The sequence below is a fragment of the Coptis chinensis genome, chromosome 1 (assembly GCF_015680905.1).
Source record: "Coptis chinensis isolate HL-2020 chromosome 1, ASM1568090v1, whole genome shotgun sequence".
In the NCBI taxonomy this organism is placed as follows: Eukaryota; Viridiplantae; Streptophyta; class Magnoliopsida; order Ranunculales; family Ranunculaceae; genus Coptis; species Coptis chinensis.
The window spans coordinates 14,693,968-14,714,017 of NC_141456.1; the positions used below are offsets into that span (position 1 = coordinate 14,693,968).

General features: G+C 37.0%; 2 protein-coding genes across 2 annotated transcripts; one reads left to right on the forward strand and one right to left on the reverse strand.

Annotated features, from left to right (window-relative positions):
* Positions 1-8,788: 8,788 nt before the first annotated feature.
* On the forward strand, positions 8,789-13,063 carry LOC147522386 (phosphate transporter PHO1 homolog 3-like). Its single transcript, XM_086593204.1, is given in 14 exon segments — positions 8,789-9,612; positions 9,615-9,663; positions 9,753-9,801; positions 10,063-10,134; positions 10,224-10,353; positions 10,437-10,557; positions 11,134-11,404; positions 11,491-11,595; positions 11,674-11,718; positions 11,838-11,987; positions 12,063-12,176; positions 12,179-12,346; positions 12,430-12,566; positions 12,681-13,063. Coding segments are annotated over 14 exon segments (1,695 nt in total). The 5' UTR covers positions 8,789-9,434; the 3' UTR covers positions 12,787-13,063.
* A 413-nt stretch (positions 13,064-13,476) lies between these two features.
* On the reverse strand, positions 13,477-19,271 carry LOC147522387 (cystathionine gamma-synthase 1, chloroplastic-like). The gene is made up of 11 exons (XM_086593195.1): positions 18,775-19,271; positions 18,445-18,548; positions 18,113-18,186; positions 17,827-17,998; positions 16,990-17,049; positions 16,697-16,900; positions 16,504-16,590; positions 16,115-16,222; positions 15,275-15,370; positions 15,024-15,142; positions 13,477-14,742 (listed from the first exon to the last, which is right to left on the reverse strand). Exons 1-11 carry the CDS (start codon positions 19,217-19,219, stop codon positions 14,619-14,621), a joined length of 1,593 nt encoding a protein of 530 aa, XP_086449321.1. The 5' UTR covers positions 19,220-19,271; the 3' UTR covers positions 13,477-14,618.
* Between the last annotated feature and the right edge of the window lie 779 nt (positions 19,272-20,050).

Genomic DNA, 20,050 nt, shown 5'->3' on the forward strand with positions numbered 1-20,050 from the left:
ATTTTCGTATTCCCCCATATATGAAAGGGTAGAAAAGGAAATAATTTTGGTGAGGAGATTAAAATTAGACTGGGTTTAATTATTTTTACAAAAACAGGGAGGTTATATATAAACGGTTAGAAAAGAGGGGGGTTTAGTGGGTCGTGGCGATTTGAGGGTGGTTTAGTGTAACAGGGTCTGAATGAGGGAGGTGAGCCTCATTTCTTGTATAACATGCCCGTTAACAAGCATTCCGTTTACGAAAAAGTTTGTATCATAATACAAAATATCAGGATATGGATATTTATCGATACTCAATTTCTCGATATGTATCGTGGATATATCTCCCTCTTTAAGGATATTTGACATTATTTCACATGCAAATATCGTGGATATATCTAAAATATCGACAAATATTATAGATATTGTGGATATTTCTTGATATCATGATACATTATTTATATTTATTTGAAATATAATGGTAAATATTAAATAAAATTGTTACATATACAAAATATCTCCAAATATCTCCAAATATCGCCAAATATCCCAAAAATATCATAAATATCATCAATATTTGTAGTTTTATATATCTCTGAATATATCATAATATTTATATATCTTTCTCTGAAATCTTAGTAGATACCGACAAATATCGCTATATTTTGTACTATGGTTTGTATAACAGTATAACCATCTATCCCACCAAAGTTTTTGCAAAAAAAAAAAAGATGATCCGTAAAACTAAAGATGCACCATTTAAATTGCTAAGAGCAGGGACCTTTCCTCTTCTTTTCGGGTTGAATATAATCAACAACATATTTTTAATTAATTCCACTTTGTGCATATGTGAATTTACAGAAAATCTAGAAAATTTTAATTTAGTGGACTCAAGCTATAATGATCGACTTTGGTCTCTGAATACACGCATGTATTATTGAAGACAACATGAATTAACTGCATATGTAAGAGCATCATCAACGTTGCTAAATTTTTGTGACACATCAGCTTTTTTCGTTGATCCAAATTGCTAAAAACGTAAAGTACCAACGATTTGGACAAAATTTGGGGTTTTTATTTCGGACGGGAATAGTTGTCCCATTCTAATTTAAACATATCCGTTGGGCCCAAAAAAATCCAGCCGTTTTAATTTGTTATTTTAATTTTTTTATTAAAAAAAAATGAAAAAGTTATGGACGGCAAATTAAAACTTGTCCCATTCCAATTTCTTGGGCCCCACATCCAAAATCGACACATTTTAATTTTTTAATTACAAAAAAAAAAATTGGACGGCAAAACTTGTCCCGGTCCCACTATGAGACGGGACAACTTGTCCCGTGTGACTCATTTCTATTTTTCTCACGAATTTGGTTTGGAATTTGACAATTGTTAGAATACAAATCGTGTTTTGGCAGCACGTTGGGGTTGAAATTGCCAAAATCATTTCCATCTGTCACATTAGAAATGAGATATAACACGCATTGATGATGCTCTAACGTAATGTTGTGGAAAAGAGCTGCAACAAATTTCAAAATTATCGGACCTTATTTAATAAATTCGTTTCTAATCTTCCCTACAGACAAACTTAAATGGGGCTACTCTCTCTCTTTCAGTTGCTCAATTAGAGATGATGATTATAAGTGCCTTATTACTGGTGTCTACGGTCCAAGTGTTAAGAGTTATTGGGAACATTTTTGGGAAGAACTAGAAGATATTAGAGCTTGGTCTGACTTACCATGGTGTATTGGAGTCAATGTAGTTCGATTTGAATTCGAAAATAGGGGGAGAACTAGATTCACAAAGGGTATGCAGGAGTTTGCTGACTTCGAAAATCGTCATGAGATGGTGGAGTATCCTTTGGAAGGTGCTACTTATACTTGGTCAGGCAATCGTATTAACCCAGCTATGTCGAAGCTTGATTGATTCATAACTTCGGTAGAGTGGGACACTCACTTTAGTGATGCAAAATTAGTAGCATTACTGAAGTTTACTTATGACCACAGAGCAGTGATGTTGGACTGTACTCTGGTAGCTAGAAAACCGAGGCCGTTTCGGTTTGAAATCATGTGGTTGGAGGACCCTTCCTTCACCCAGAAGAAAATGGAGGAGTGGTGGAGTTCTTTTGTGGTCCATGGAAGACCTAGCTATGTGTAGTGGAGTAAACTTAAATAGCTTAAAACTAGGCTCAAAGTATGGAATAAAGAAGTCTTTGGGAGAGTAGACCAGAAGATTGAGATTAAGATTACATCTATAGAAGGCTTTGATAAGAAAGAGGAGAATGACGATTTGTCATGTGATGAGATAATCGAAAGGGCTAATCTGCGAAGGGATATCCATGAGTTACTTAAAATGGAAGAAATTAGTTGGCGGCAAAAGTCCAAATCTCAATTAGCTATTGATGGAGAACACAATACTAAATTCTTCCATAAAACGCCAATCTGGGAAGCAGAGATAATAGTTTGTCATGTATGTTGATTGATGGCACTGCTTGTAGAGATAGCACACAGATTAGATAACACATTGAAGACTTCTACTCCAACCTTTTCAAAGACACACACATGGTACGACCTAAGCTAGATGGGCTATATTTTGATATGCTTGATCAAACCCAAAGTCAGTGGCTAGAAAGAGATTTTTCAGAAGGGGAAATCTTAGAAGCTCTTAAGGATATGGTTGACGATAAAGCTCAGGGTCCAGATGGCTTCCCTATACTTGTCTATAAATGGTTTTGGGGCATATTTAAAGAAGATATAATGGAAGTAGTGAGAGAATTTCAAGACTCAGGATTCTTAGATTGGCATAACAACACCACTTTCATTTCTTTGATTCTGAAGAAGCAAGGTCTTCTTGGGTTGAGTGATTATAGACCAATTAGTTTGATTGGAGGTATCTACAAGATTCTATCTAAAGTTCTCGCTACAAGACTAAAAGGCATTCTCTCCAAAATCATTTCTAGTCATCAAGGTGCTTTTGTGGGTGGTCGACAGATACTCGATAGTGTTCTTATAGCAAACGAGTGTATTGACTACATATTGCGACAAGATACACCGGGGGTCCTTTGAAAAGTTGATATTATAAAGGCGTATGATCATGTGAATTGGCCTTTCTTGAATTACATTCTTGTAAAGATAGGGTTTGGTGCGAAATGGAGGAAATGGATTCGTATTTGTGTCTCGACGGTTCATTTGTCAATTTTGGTGGATGGAGCACCGGAGACCAACATTAAAGCACAGAGAGGGCTTCGGCAAGGAGATCCAATTTCACCATTTCTCTTTATTTTGGTGATGGAGGATCTGGCTCGATTGACTAAAAAAGCTATGGAGCTGAACATGCTGAAAGGTTTCTCTATTAGGCCTGAAAATTTAAATATTGGAATTCTCCAATTTGCAGATGACACTCTCTTCTTGACGGAAGCCACTCCAAATGTTATGCTCATGATCAAATCTTTGCTCCTTATGTTTGAAGCGATCTCGGGGTTGAAGATTAATCTGTCTAAATCTTCCATGATTGGAGTGGGTGAAGTGACTAATATCAACATATTAGCCAACATCATGGGCTGTAATATTGATACACTTCCTTGCAAGTACCTTGGTCTTTCTCTCGGTGCCAAATACAAAAGTGTCAAGGTATGGGATCCGATTGTGAACGCTTTTAATGGTAAACTATGTGGGTGGAAGTGTAAGCTCCTTTCTAAAGGAGCGAGGTAAACTCATGTTCAAAGTCTTTTGTTTAATCTACCGATCTATTATCTCTCTCCATCCCAGCTAGTATGGCGAACCGGCTTGAAAAAATTATGCGAGATTTTTTATGGGGCTCATGTGAAGAAAAGAGAAAATTCCATCTCCTAGCATGGGAGAAGGTTTGCACTCCTACTAAGGAGGGTAGAAATCTAAAGCTTATGAATCAAGCTCTATGGAGGTTTGGTACTGAACATGGAGTTCTTTGGAGAAAGATTATCACTGCCAAGTATGGTCCTCAAAGCATGGGGGGCAGACCACCTGATGTGACAACCACTTATGGTTGTAGTTTTTGGAGAGGCAGTTTAGCATCTAAATCATTGTTCTTCAGTAGTGTTCGCTACTGTGTTGGTCAGGGAAATAATATCAGGTTTTGGCATGATGTTTGGTGTGGCGAGGAACCCTTTTCTTTGCGATTTCATAATATTTTCAGATTTGCAGTTTTGAAGGAGGGCACAGTCATAGACCATATGTCTATGGATGCTTAATGGTGTTAATTGGAACCGCAAGTGTGTAGGCGAAATATCCGAGAGAGTGAAACAATTTCTCTCAATGCACTCACTGATGCTATTTCTATTGCTCATATTGGGGATGGGGATGACTCTTGGGAATAGAAGTGGACTAAGGAAAAAACTTTTACAGTCAAATCCTTCTATCGACAACTACTCAAAGCTAGTAGAAATGGTGCTGAGATTACTTCTCTGTTTCCATATGAGATCGTTTGGAAGGTTAAGATCCCATCTAAAATAAAGTTTTTCTTCTGGTGCACTCTATGGGGAAGAATTATGACGATGGATAACTTAATCACTCGAGGCATGTCGATTCCAAATAGATGTGCTTTGTGTAAGAATGGGGAGGAAACAATCTTACATCTCTTCCTCCAATGCTCTATCACTACTCAAATATGGAGTCACTTATCTCCAATCACGATCTCCTCTTTTCATTCGATTTGCCACCTCCTCAAGGAATGGCCTCCACCTGTACACAATGGATTCACTACCCTTATGTGGAGACTTTTGCCTTATGCAGTTATTTGGGGAGTATGGAATGCAAGGAACAATTTGATTTTCAGAGATGGAAACCTGTGTATTGGAAACATTATCCAAGCTATCAAGGGGATTATATGGTTTTGGATGGGAGTTCATAAGGACAAGAAGCAATTTACATTCGCCGACTTTATGTTTAATTGGGACGCCCTTATTGCGAGCAGATGAGGCCTTGTCTCCTTCGGGGTAACTGTTTTGTTTTTTTTTATGGCGATGTATGTAGCCCATGTTCGTATTGTTGAGGTTCTCACTCAACAATCCCTTGTATCTTCTCTGGCTGAGATGAGCCCCTTGTAACAACTGACTTGGGTCTTTTGATAATGAAAATATTTTACCAGATCAAAAAAAAAAAAAAAAAAAAAAAAAAAAACATGTCCATATATGGTTTCTCACTCGCCACCAAGTTTGCTTTTCCAATTCCAACAAAGGGTGCAGCCACAGGTTTTTTTTTTTTGTTTTTTGTTTTGAAATGGTTATGGGGTTAAGGCAGACCCCACGGGGTTTTATTAAAAGTTAAACCTTACAAGCTTCCCTAAGAGTTATATCATCAAAAGGAGGTACACAAAAACTTACAAAATCGATCTACAGACATCAAGCCTAACATACATGAGAATACTCATGACACATACCACAAAGGGTCCTTACTAAAGTAGTGCTAGGAATGCTCTCTCATCTCCTACTTTCTGGCTATAACTTGCTTCACTATCTTAGGATGATCCTTCTAAAGATGAGACCGCGCTTTCTCGTAGTCACAAAAGAAACGCCCAGAAGCACAACACAAGTAAGTGAGTCCTAGAGTATCATCATAAAACTCTTTGGTGTAGTCCTCAAGATTCTTCATCCTTTTGTTTTTAATTTGTGACTTCACCTTTTTCATCATAGCAAGAGTAGGCTCTACTTCACCTGAAGAACGCGCTCAAACTTTACCTTCTTCCACTTTGTTCTTACCAACCTTTTGTTTTTGCTACTTTTTGGATGTGGTCACCACTGGTGGAGGAGCCATGAAAGGGTCATCTGTAAACAACTCATCTTCTAAACCTAAGAGGTCATCATTCAAGTCCTCTTCCTCAGCAATCAAGCCTTGATACATATTAAGGCCTCTATTGTATGGTAACTGCTCACTAGGATTAAAAACTACTGGTTGGGTTATACAAGTAGTTGCATGATTGCCAACCACATTCATCTAGTCCCCTTGATCTTCCTCATTCGACTGAGCTGCTGGTACCTCAGAGTGAATGCATACCACCATTCGAGATGACACCAAATGAATATTTCTATGACTAGTAGGCACATTCACATTTTGCATTATCTCGGTAAAAGATGTAGCCGCTATAGATCCTTTTGTTTCTTTTTCTCTATTTTCTTGTCTTTGCAATTGAGGTGTTGATCCTCTTATAGGAGTTGTACTCACATTTTGCATAAGATTAGTGTTTGGTAGAGCAAATTGAGGGGTAACCACCACAAGTTCCTCCATACTTGTAACACCATTATCTCTTTCTTGAACTGCTAGTGTTGCTTCATTTACTTGAGTAGGGCTCACATAGGTTGGAACACTAGCTTGTCCCTGTTGGTTTCTTGCTGTCCAAACTCTGTTAACTCTTGAAGTGTACTTGGTAGTGGCATGTCCAAATTTGTTACAATTTTCACATGAAGAAGGTTTCCACGTATATTCCATACCCACCACCACCTCTCTCCCACCGACTTTTAGTTTCACAGTTTATGGGTACTTAAAAGTCGCAGGGATTTCTATACACACACGAGCATAAGAGAGCTTCTTTCTTTGTGCAGTTGCGTCATCCATAAACATGGAGACACCAACTAAACTAGCCACAAAGGAGAAGCCATCAAGTGTCCACAGTTGTTTTGGAACTTCATTCAACTTTACCCATATAGGAACAATATCAACTTTGTTCCTTTGAGATTCAATCATAACACTCCAAGGCTTTAAAACAAATATCCTACAATCAATAAAAATTGGGACTGCTTCCAACACCATTTTCCTATCGTCACCATTAGAGAAGGAAATGTAGAACAATTCCTTATCTGTAGTGATCTCAAAAGATGCCTTTAACTTCCACTCTTTAGTCAAAAACTCCCTAACCATAGGAAAAGGTAGTCTTTTGTCAAGGAAATAACCCACTAAATAGTCTTTCCATTCTTGTATACCTTGTTCTACAATATGTTCAGGGACTTTAGCAACTCCATCAACAAGTAACGGAGTAAAGTTCTTCAAAGCAGTTGTATTTGCATTTGAAACACCTCATTTGAACAAAGAGCTCCAAGAGGACACCCCACCACCAATTTGAGTTGGCTGAATGGGGGGAGAAGTTGATGAGGCGTGTTGATCTGTTGTCATGATTGAGCCGATCTCTCTTCTTCTTCCTTAGTTGGTCCAGCAGAAAGATACCAAAAAAAGAAAATTTTGGAGGGAAAAGAAGATAAGATTTGCTTACCAACTAAAATTACTAAAAGAAGTCAACTTTAGGAGCACAGGATCATAGATGTTAAATAAAACTAAGTTACACCTATTCTCCCACTAAAGGTCCCCATTGGGGGAAAAAAAATGAGTTGGAAAACTAAGTTACACCCATTGGCCAGCCACAAAAGGTTCATATGATTTAGTTTGTTGGATGCGGAGATTTCTATAGCAAATTTTTGGCCAATGATTTAGTTCATATGATCCAGAAGCAGGAGATTTCTGTAGCTTCATATGATTTCACGCAAGAAATTTCTCAATAAACCACTGGGTCTGTTATTTTTGGATGCCAGCAAATTTAGTTTTTAGATGGCTAAGACACTTTGAATAAAAAATCATTGAGTTATACTAATTGTAAACTAGGGGCATATATGATGCGGAATTCAAGGACCACAATTAGCTAATATGAACATGGGGCAAGTCACAGTTTTGGACATACTCGATGAAAAGTTGTTCTATATGAACAAACAACTTTGAACAAATTATTGTGAACAAACAACTTTAAACAAATTATTGTGAACAAACTTATGTGGAAGTGTAATATTCATATTGCAGTGTCAATTACCATTGTTTAGGGAGTGCAAGTGGATATCCAAATATTCGAATCCGATTCGAATTCGTATTCGAAAAATTGGATATTATTCGAAAATTTTGGAAATCGGATTCGGATTCGGATAATTTTTTATGTCCGAATTGGTTTGATAATCGATTCGAGATATCTTGCCATATCCGAATCGAAAATATCCAATCCGATTTAAAAATTAATAGCTATTATATATAATTTATTTATTTATTTATTATTACATAAAATATTATATAAAATCATAAACTAATAATATAAAACTATAATAACAAAATAATAATAATAAATGACAAATATATATATAATAGTTTTTATAGTGGTAAAATGAATTATTCAAAGCAAATAAAATTAATATTAATATTAATTTTCGGATAAGATATTATCCGATTCGGATAAATTTTTTAATATCCGTCGGATTCGGATTCGGATACAGGCATATCCGAATCCAAAGCTATTTTACCTCGGCAATATGGATATTGCATGCACACTATCAAATCTCACTACAACATGGATGGTGCACTATCAAATCGCACTATTTATCTCTGCAACATGGGTGTTGTACTATCAAATCTCACTGCAACATGAATGTTGCACTGTTGAATCCCACTGTTTACCTCTGCAACATAGATGTTGCACTATCAAATCTAACTCTGCAATATGGATGTAGCACTATCAAATCTCACTATTTATCTCTGCAACATGATAGCAGTTTGTTAAGAATAGTAGCCATGTTGCCCTATCAGACACCACTGCAACATGAATATTGCACTGTCAACTCCCACTGCAATATGAATGTTGCACGGCCACGTCAATTTGTTCACAATTATTTGTTCAAAGTTGTTCGTTAATATAGAATTTTTTATCAATGAAAAGCACAGCAGAATAGCAGATACCATAGTAAGACTGTTTTTTGTGCTTTGAGTGGTTTGCTTACATCGTCATAGGCGTGTTGTGCGGGCAGAGACCTGCGCAGCTAATACTCTTTTGCACCAAAATAAAAAAGAAACTCAGTTGTAACAAACTGATAGTGCTGCAACTGGAACGGTTGAATACGTCCAATAACAGTCTCGTGCATTCATCATGTCAGTTGCAAATACCTGCATAGATCACACATATTTTGATAAAAAACTATGACATTTTAAAATTTAGAGATTACAAAGGACTTCTATAGGCCACGTCAACCGTATCCCATCTCTCTTTGCATTAGTTTTTGGTTTCACATAATCTTGAAAATCTCAATTTCCGATTGAGATGTCTATGCTTTTTACTGAGAGAAGATTGAGCCTTAGAGGCCCTTAGCCTAGTAGAACTACAAAAGTTGGAACCTCAGATATGCGTTTTTTTTTCTACAAAAGCTGAAAATAGTTGAAAATTTACATGAAAAAAACACACAAATCAAGAATGGAATAGCTGAATAGAGGGCACTGTTAGTGATACAGTGAACGGCTAAGACTTGAGCTGAAATTGAACAACAGTAGTTGCCTGTAGCCTGTTGGCACAGATTGCAGCACAATTAACTTAAGTAATATGAACTTAAAAACCATCCTACATGCGGCATGACTTGATCTATTGAATTTGTAACATTTTGTTCTGAATCTATAGGGAAAGTTCATATGGATGTAACCAGCTATGAAAGGAGTTCAAAAGATTCAGACGAGATTCTTAATCATGTGAAGATCAATTGTACGAGTGAAACTCCATATTCTACCATCAAAGGCTTACTTAAGGTTGACAAAGACAAAGAGTTGAACTTCAGAAAAGATAGTCTGAAGAAAGTTGAAGAACAACTGAAGCGACTTTTATCGAGTTCTATCAGAAACTCTGGCTTCTAAAGAATTACAGGTAACAAGCACCAAACAGATTTTGTTACTTATATTTAACTTTTGGCTGGAAAAAATTCCTTGGTGCTGATGTGCTGGTGAATGGAACAGCTTTCAAAATCTGTCGGCACTGTCCAAGATCATGAAGAAATACGACAAGGTCAGTTACGTTCCATCCATACACCCAAATGTTTCAACTATAGACTATTATACAAACGTGTTAAGAGCCTAATTTTATTGGGAAATCATGTGGTCTGGTCATTTCTGGCGTTGCTGTTAAACACAAAGGTTCCTCTGTACATAATGAAAAACACGATATCGTAAGAAAACTAACAGTCAGTATCATGTCCTTAAGAAAAAAGAAACAACAATAGATTCCATAAGTTAACTTGAACATGGTTTGATGTTCACATTGCTGCAGGTCACTCCAAGAAATGCATCAAAATCATACTTGAACATGGTCGACAGCTTATACATCGGCAACTCAGATGAGGTAACAATATGAATATACGGAGTTGGCCCCATTGTCTTTCACCATTCTCGATAAACAGAGTAATCTCATTTTTCTTGCGTACCGACTAGGTCACTAGAGTCATAGAGAGGGTGGAAGTTACATTTATCAAGCACTTTTCAAACTCGAATCGTAGCAAAGGCATGAACACTTTGAGACCAAAAGCAAAGAAAGAAAGGCATGGAACGACATTTTCTTTGGGTAAGAAATAAAACAATCAAAATGCACTACTAATGTACAATTGACGGGATTATCATCTGAATCCGATTGGTGCAATACTTCAGGTTTCTTTACGGGTTGCACTATCTCGCTCCTTGTAGCCCTTTTTTTGATCATTCATCTTCGGAAACTCTTAAAGACAGAGGGCTTTGGTCGTTACATGGATAACTTGTTCCCTCTTTATAGGTAAGTTATGGCTTTCAAGTTTCAACCATATTCCAACTATTTTAAGTTACGCAGCGGCGTAGTGCTCGTCCTGGATCCTGAATTCCTGATGAAAAGAAAGTTGTACTAGTTTCATTTTAAGTTTGCTGCAATATGCACCCAAGCTTTATATATAATCTTTTGTTCTTTACGAATTTAACATCTTAAACGTCTCTGCAGCTTATTTGGATTTGTTGTTTTACATATGGTTATGTATGCTGGCAATATATACTTCTCAATTCACACACAAAGAATGAATACTCAACTCACAAAGAATTGCTCTCTTATAATCTCTCTCTTTCTTGGTTTTGGAAAAGTTAGGTTTCTACAGAAAAAACCTATTTTTATACTATTTCAGAAAAGCTTCCGAAACGGTGAATTTCGGGCTGAAATTGGTGGAGCGCAAGTCGCGCCCATCAGAGGCGCAGGTGTGCCCAAAACACTGGAGTGCTGAGCGCAGGTCGGGCCTACTCTGAGCGCAGGTGCGCCTAAAACACTGGAATGCTGAGCGCAGGTCGCGCCTACTCTGAGCGCAGGTGCGCCCTAAACGTGGAAGAGAAAAAAAATCTCGTTTTCTCTACATGTTGTTTTACATATGGTTATGTATGCTGGCAATATATACTTCTGGAGGCGTTACCATGTCAATTATTCGTTTATATTTGGTTTCAAGCAAGGTACAGAGTTGGGATACAGAGAAGTTTTACTCCTTAGCACAGGTCTTGCCACACTTGCTTTTGCCAGTGTGCTCGCAAATCTTGACATGGAGATGGATGAGAAAACCAAAGATTTTAGAGCATTCACTGAATTACTCCCGTTAGGATTAGTAATTGTAAGATTCCAAAACTCACCTAGACAATTTTATCAATCTTCCAACTTCTGAACGTGAATATTGACTGGAATTCTCTCTATATGCAGCTTCTACTTGTCATAATATTTTTCCCCTTCAACATAATATTTCGCTCAAGTCGCTTCTTCCTACTCTGCTGTGTATTCCGCTGCATTTGTGCTCCTCTGTACAAGGTAAAGGATGACAAGGTTACCAAATAATACAGGAATTGATACATATATAAGCTTACTGATCTTAAGTTTTCTTCACAGGTCACCCTCCCAGATTTTTTTCTAGCAGACCAGCTCACTAGCCAGGTTAGACACTTCGGCTCATAAGCTTGCTATACAATTATACCAGCCACACAACATAAATACAAGAAAGATCAAAATTTTAATATACGTACAAATGACATGATTTGTCATTCCTTTTACAGATCCAAGCCCTTCGAAGTCTCGAGTTCTACCTCTGCTATTATGGTTGGGGAGACTTTAAACAAAGACGGAACATGTGCAAAAGTAATTATGTCTACAACATGTTCTATTTCATTGTAGCTACAATACCATATTGGTGGCGATTACTTCAGGTTGGTTTAACTTTCTTCTTCTCTACGATTTCTCCCTATCAATGTTCACACTCATAAGTATTGTGTTCTATCTAGTGCCTTCGTCGCTTGGTTGAAGAACGGGATCCAATGCAGGGATATAATGGATTGAAATATTTCTCAACTATTGTGGCTGTTCTAATGAGGACAGCTTATAGTCGTCAAAGGGGGCAGGTATGGTTGATTGGTTGATGATGGCATTGATCTCCTCAGCAATTGCAACTGCCTTCAGCACATACTGGGACCTCATTGACTGGGGGCTCCTACAACGGCACTCAAAAAATCGTTGGTTAAGAGACAAACTCATTCTTCCACACAAAAGTGTGTACTTTGTAGTCATGGTAAGTTCAATTTAACAAGTACATTCTTAAAGAGGTGGTGCATCATAAATCTAACACCCTGTACAATTTCAATCAAAATGCAGGTCTTAAATGTCGTGCTAAGACTTGCCTGGTTGCAGACTGTATTGAATTTTCAGGTGTCCTTCCTGCACAGAGAAGCCTTAATTGCAATTGTTGCTGGTCTGGAGGTCATTCGTCGTGGCATATGGAATTTCTTCAGGTACGTTTAATGGTCACAGTCTAGTCAAGAACTTCTGTGCAAATGTGCAACTGTCTCAAGATTACTTGATGCAAGTGTATTCTACGTACTGATGAGAAGTTGACAATTGATCAGGTTGGAGAATGAACACTTAAACAATGTTGGCAAATATCGTGCATTCAAGTCAGTACCGCTCCCTTTCAACTACGATGAGAATGAAGACAGACGCATAGTATTGTAAAGGAAGCGAAACCAATAGGGACAAAGTGGCTTGGAAGCAGTTAGATTAGAAGACAGGATTACAGTTGTTCATGATCAAGAATTTCCCTCCTATATTCTCTACTCTTTAGGAACGTAACGTGAACGTGTGAGGTGCAGTCTGTACATTAATTTTGTTGAAGGTAATAGGGAATGTATTTTGTGATAATAGCTCAATGTGTAATACTTTTACACTCAATACTACTTATCGGGAAAAAAAATATACACTCAATACTAAGTATGTTGAATTACTTAATTCATTCAGGCCGTGTTTTCATAAGATTTATATTTTAATCGTCAAATATATCTTTTTTCTCAAGATTTAGGCCCCATTTACAATTACCCTTCGACAGTTCATTTACCAAGAAAAACTTCGACTGTTCCAAGTATTTGTTTTGTGGCTGAGGTATCAATGAATGAGAAGGTTAGAGTTTAATGAGATAATTACTAGACTGACATCAAACCCTAACAAGGTATCGAGAGTTTGACCTTTTCCCAAGATCCTCAACAAAGCCGCGCAGAAAATTCATCCATTGATAGCTCTACAAAGCAATGCTTGATGGTATAAAACGAAAACGCAAGGCTTTTAGCCCTGTTAAGAGCTCCTACTATTATACCCTGTGAACAAAAATACTTGGAAAAAATCAAAAGTAATATATGAACACATGAAAACTCCAGGCCAACAAGTTTAGAGACTACTTCGACTGTAAGATTAACTTTGAAAAATAGGTTCTACAGACTCGTAAACACATCTACTTAGCTCATCACTCAAACTGTTACTAGACCTCTTAACACAACAGAAAATAAAAGAATGACATAAACTGTTTGAGTTCTCAATAAGAGAATTACAAGAAGACACTATATCCATCACTCTGACTTTATGTTGCCATCCTGCATCTTCTCCATTGTTCCTCAACAGCTGCATAAGATATCTACTATCTCCCAAAATAAGTGTCTGATTAGGCTTATACTTCTTCAGCAGATTACATGCCAATTCAGCTCCAGCTACTTCTGCCTCTAATGCATTTGGCCGCCCTGAACTTTCTGTAAATGTTCTCAATCCGCCTAAAGGAAATTCTAAACTTCTAACTGATACTAATATATAGACAAATGGAATTTCCAGAGCATCATTGTTATAAGAAGAATACCCGACTTTTTCTTTTTTGAAGAATCTAGTTCAAACCACTGACGAACTGCCACAGTAATGCAAAAGAGTTCTGCAGATTCAACAACCAAATACCAAATGAAAAATCACATAGGTTGCGTTCAATGCAACCTATGTGATTTATAGTAGCAGCTATGGCTTTGGATGCCAGCCTGCCACTACGCCATTCTTTGCGGCGTTAGTTTACCAAAATAATACGATCACCACATATTCCAAACGCACTACACCAAACCATAATTTTCAAATTACGCAAGACAGACTTTCGTTTTTTGCTCAACAGATTTGGGCTTAAATTCGGATGTAAATATTATCTTCAGAAGATTTAAATCCGGATATCACTTTCCGGTACTTCAGAAGCTGTTGTCACCAGCGTGTACACATTTTTTTTTGTGGTTAAGCTTGGGAGTCTGGCAATTCATGGTAAGCGTCACCCAGTACTCCAGTAGGCTCCATTGGACTTTCTCCTAATAATCAGGAAACGACTAATCCCATTGGCAATAACTTTAACAGAGACAGAACAAATACACTGATTTAGTTTTTATCAGTCTGATTTTTTTTCAATAACCAATCAACCTTCTCATTAGAAAATACAAGGAATGACTCCATGTCCAGCATACAATCCGAAAGAACAACAGCAAATGATAGACGCACTACAGAGTTGCCAAAGCCTGAAGGATATCTGCTTTCAGATCCTCGAAGTCTTCAACTCCAAAGCTGAAACGAACCAAATTGTCCTTAATTCCAAACATAGCTCTTCCATCTTGGGTAAGATCCCTGCTCAAGGTCAACAAAACAAACATGAACCACTCAAAAAACCAAAACATAATACATATGAATAAACAAAAAACTTTAGTGCTCATATGGTTCTACTATTTTTTTCCCATATCTTTCTCAGAAAGACATACGTATAGATCATGTGCTACCTATGCTTAGGTGTCCTCAAAAAGGCAACGCAAAGTCACCAATGCATATCTTGCCAAAATATACAGTAGGCAAATCAAAGCATAAAATTATAAAATTCTGTCATAATTAATGATAGAGAAAAGAGGACATACCAGTAAGACATTATAGCAGGCTGATCCACAATGCTCTCACATCCTCCAAATGAAGGGGCAATATAAGCAATCTTCAAAGCGCCAATGAACTTTTTGGTAGTATGCAAATCTCCATCAACCTGAAAAGTGAGGATACTAAATGATACAGCAACCATGTGGTATTTTGGTGTAAAACAATCTAGAGTCCTAGACAATTGAAAAGATGAACAAACTGGAACCAACTATGCATTTGACACAATGTTGAATCTCACCTCAAAACTGACAACTCCACCAAAACCAGTCATTTGTCGCATGGCAATGTCATAGTCGGGATGACTTGGCAAACCTGGGTAATGGACACGTGCTATCTGAAAGGTAGTAAAGTAAAGAAGAACATTTTAGTTAAAGTAAAGAACAAGTGTAATGTAAACTGATAAAGGAGCATAGAACATACTGTACAAACAATTGAAGTTCAGTCAAGAACTTCAAAGTAAAATCAGGAGAACACACCAACAAAGGACTTTAATAAGCATAACTGGACCTCAAGTCCTTCACTAAGAAGATTAAAATAAATAATAATAAATAAATAACATAAACATATAATAAATAAAAAAAAAAAATAAAATTTTCATTAATCGTCACACATAACAATGACTCTCACGAAAACAAACTACTAGTGCTTAACCATTTAGAACATTTTCCAAACTTTGAGACAGTACCGACACTACTTACTAATTAGCTAAAACAGGAACAAGGGGAACAATTCAAGGACCTTAAAGCCAAGCATTTTAGATTTTTTTTTTTATCGGTAACATTTTAAGAACTTCTTTAAAGCTTCATCACGCACTTAAACACAAACACACCACACACGAATGCCATTAAACGAGGCAGAGAAATGCATCTGTCAAGCTAATTATTATCTACCATCTCACTTGACAAAAACAGAAAGAAAATTTAAAACCCAGTCTGTCACTTTGCTAACCTATAATTTTCATATAGCAATAGAAGCAATGTGCCCATAGTGTACATAAAGTTTCAGTGCAGTAGTACAACTCAGGTTTAACAAACGAAGTACAAAACAGAACGCAGACGATATACAAAACATCAAGTACCTTGGGATGTGCCTCTAAAACCTTGGCCATCTCCAATGCTGTTGAATTTTGCTGCTTTACACGAAGATGCAATGTCTTGATGCCTCGGATGAACAGGTAGGCAGCATTCTGACACAAAAGGTGAACACACATCAAGTACTTGCCCCATGAGATGTGAGTAGCAATCCATGCAAGCATAAAAAACAACAGTGACTGGGAAACCTAAGCGATTAAAGGCTACTCTAAAAAATCATCTCTTAGGAATCACACCTATTATATACTCTGGAATCTAAAGACAAAAACGTAACTTAATAACTCTGCTTTTTAACTAGCAGATCAGTCAAAACTAATTATAGAGCTCCAGTGTATGAACATCACCAAGTGTGTTTCCAGAATATGAAATAGCTTACCGGGTTCAAAACACCACCCAAAACATGATGCAATTTACGGATTTTAGCAATCACTTCCATAGATCCACTAATGCAACCTCCAATAACCTAAAAACAGAACAGTGAATTTGTTTAATAATCTATTCTAAGGTTCTACAGTCCACCACAATAACTTTTTGGCAGAAGTACTCGTCTGTAAGGCTAAACCACTCACATCGTTATGTCCTCCAATGTACTTAGTTGCAGAGTTAAGAACAATATCTGCACCAAGAGAGAGAGCCTTCTGGTTCACAGGTGTAGCAAAGGTTCCATCAACACAGACCAGGGCTCCTTTACTGTGGCAAAGCTTTGACACCAACTCAATATCAACACAGCGGAGGTAAGGGTTGGTTGGAGATTCAGTGAAGAAAAGAGATACCTGAGATAAAATATTGCCACCGGATAAGAACAATACTTTACACAGACGCATAGAGAACATACATTCTAGGACACAAGCCAGCCACTTGCATTATTCTGATCCAGTGCATATTGCAAGCCATCCACATCAGCAGGATCAATAACAGTGACCTGCAATTTAATGATAAGAAACATTCAGAACAATCAGCACAGGTAGAAACTCCAAATACTTCATAGATTTGACTAAACCAATAAATTCTACATATCTACAAATCAGACTGAACCGATAAATTCAGTTAGTTCCAATCCTAAATCAGACAACTTATGTAGGAGTGAGAGAATAACAGTTGCCAGCCACTCCACAGTTAAGCTACATGAAAATATGCAATACAGCACACTGCATGTAAATATACACAACTATGACAGAAAAATGAAACCAAACTGCACGAATTTGGCCAAAGCTTTAGATCGAAAATAAGATCAACGACCCAAGGGGAAGAGGACCAACATCTTATAAGCGTCAATAACAAAAAGAGCATAACAACGGCCTTACTGTGGACAACATTGCTCTTAAAGGTTAGGGAGTTATCATATTAAGAGCATAATGGATATTTCAACATTGCCCTTCAAGGTTAAGGGGTTATCACATTAAGGGCATAATGGATTTTTCTAAAATTGCATTCTAATTAACCAGGGCATAATGTATGTTTTTAAGAATACCTTCATATATAATGATCAGAACACATAGAAAGTAGAACAAAGGATAATAAGCAATCACAAGGGGAACTGCCAAACAATCAAGGAGGTAAAACAATGGCAAAGATTCCCATATTGTAATCATATTAAAATATGAAAATGTTCATTGAAGCCACATAAATACAAAGAGATCAAGATACAAGAAATTCAGAAAAAAAACACCTCAAAATCATTCAAGCAACGAATCATTACCGAGACATCCATGTTTGGGACAAGGTAATCTTGGATGAAAATCCTTGTTTTTCTGTAGCAATCTGTGGTTGTAACGATATGCCCACCTTTTTCAACCAATGCAAACATCAAGACTGTACTAGCACACATTCCAGATGCCAAGAAAAGAGTTGTTTCGGCCTGCTCAAGTGCACTGCAGAGTAACATTGCAGAATTCTCATTTAGTACTAGCGTTATAAACTACAATAGAACTATGAGTCTATGACTTTCATAAATAAATATAAAGACATTGAAAAGTAGAACAAACCTTATCTTTCTCTCCAGAGACTCAGTAGTAGGATTTCCATAGCGCCCATATTCGAAACTTGCATAACGTCCCTCCTGTGATACACAAGACAAAACGTCACCACACATGCACAAACCTCATACACATATGCATACCAAGCAACCCTCTATAAATCCAGTCAACACCAGGTTTGACCAGAAAACTTAATGTGTGAGTTCACCCTATATATAAAATTTTGTTTTTTGGATTGACTTAGTTATATCCTATAAGCTATAGCCAAAATAACAAAAGCATAGATTACATATTAAGAATTCCAATTCCAACAAGGATCACGGAAGGGTAATAATAAACACCTTGAAATCAATTAGCTCGTCCGAGTTCTTGAACCAGTAAGCAGTAGTATTGACAACAGGGGTAGTAATTCCATCGGTAAAGATACCACGACCTAATCTTTCACCTGCAAACAAACAATAAAAGTTGAACTTAAAAATGGTACAAAACTTGGTAATTTAGTCTACATATAAAACTCAACAACTCAATGCCACCTTTCAAATTAAATGCAAATACACGGTGAAGGTAATTTTTTAACAAACTTGTCAGCCACTAATGTGCTACAGATAAACATGCAAAATGAAGCAAGAATTACAATCCAATTAACAATCATTGCTTAATATAATACATACCAGCATGAACAGCAATGCTCCCATCAGCACACAAAAAAGAGGCCTTCAAAGCGGCCGAATCAGACGAAGACTGTACAACAACACTATTACTAGCACTATTATTATTATTACTGTTACAATCACCACCATCACCAACTGCAACCACTTCATTAACATCCGTGGTAACAGAATCAACGGCAGCAACAGAGCCATTTTTGTCGTTATTCGACCAAGAAGCAGCAACGACTTGAGCCACACCAATATTACTACAATTCCTCCGGGCTTTATTACTTAATTGCCGGACGAAATTTGGGGGAAATCGATATAAATTAACACCAACAACAAACGATTTCGATTTGGGTTTGGATTTGAAACTGAATCGGTTCGGTTCGGGTTTTGAATTACCCGGATCCGATCGACACTCGAATGTTGGTAAAACCCTAGCGTGGCAACTTGCGACCGCCATCGTTTGTTTGTTGGTATAATTTTTTCTCTCTCTTCCCCTTGACAATTTTTTAGCTGGGGTTTCGGTTTATATAGGGGAAGGTCGTTGGTTGGTTGGTTGGGTTTAACTAGGGTTGAGTTTGTTGCAGTGTTGGTTAGGTTTGAGTTAGCCACTAGGGCCGTATGACGCGGACTCTTTTTCATTTTTTTTGCCAGGTTTTGATTTTGAGCGAGGATTTCATTCATCTTGGAAAATAACCAAATTATTAAATAAAAAAAAAAAACTCGACTTCAAGTGGTAAGGCAGTTCTTAATTGATAATTGTTCAGATTTGTTTACACACTACCAACCAACTTGAATCCCGAATTTTGATTGATATTGGAATCTTGAAAATGAGGCCGGATCTTCTCCACCCGGGTGGAAAAGATTGACTTTTACACCTTACAAAATAATTTAGACATGTGTCCACATATGTAACCACCCAACTTACGGTGTTAACTATTGCTCAAAAAAAAAAAAATCAAAACAAATGCAAAAAATAGAAAATATTCTGTGCGTGAAATCTAGAAAACAAAATGTCCACAATCTCGCCTTCTTCTCCTACAGTCCTACTCTCATATATTTCAATAAAAATAAACCATTTTATTATTACTCCAAAAAATAAGTAACTTGGTGTTTGCTTTATCTTTCATTTAAGTAGAAAGACTTGATTTGCATTTAAATGAGAAAACCTACACATATTTACTTAAATTTAGTGAACTTGTAAACATATATAGTGTTTTCACTCTAACTCTTGTGTTCTTGAATTATTAAGTAGTTATATTGTTCTGATGTAACTTATGTTCATGAATTT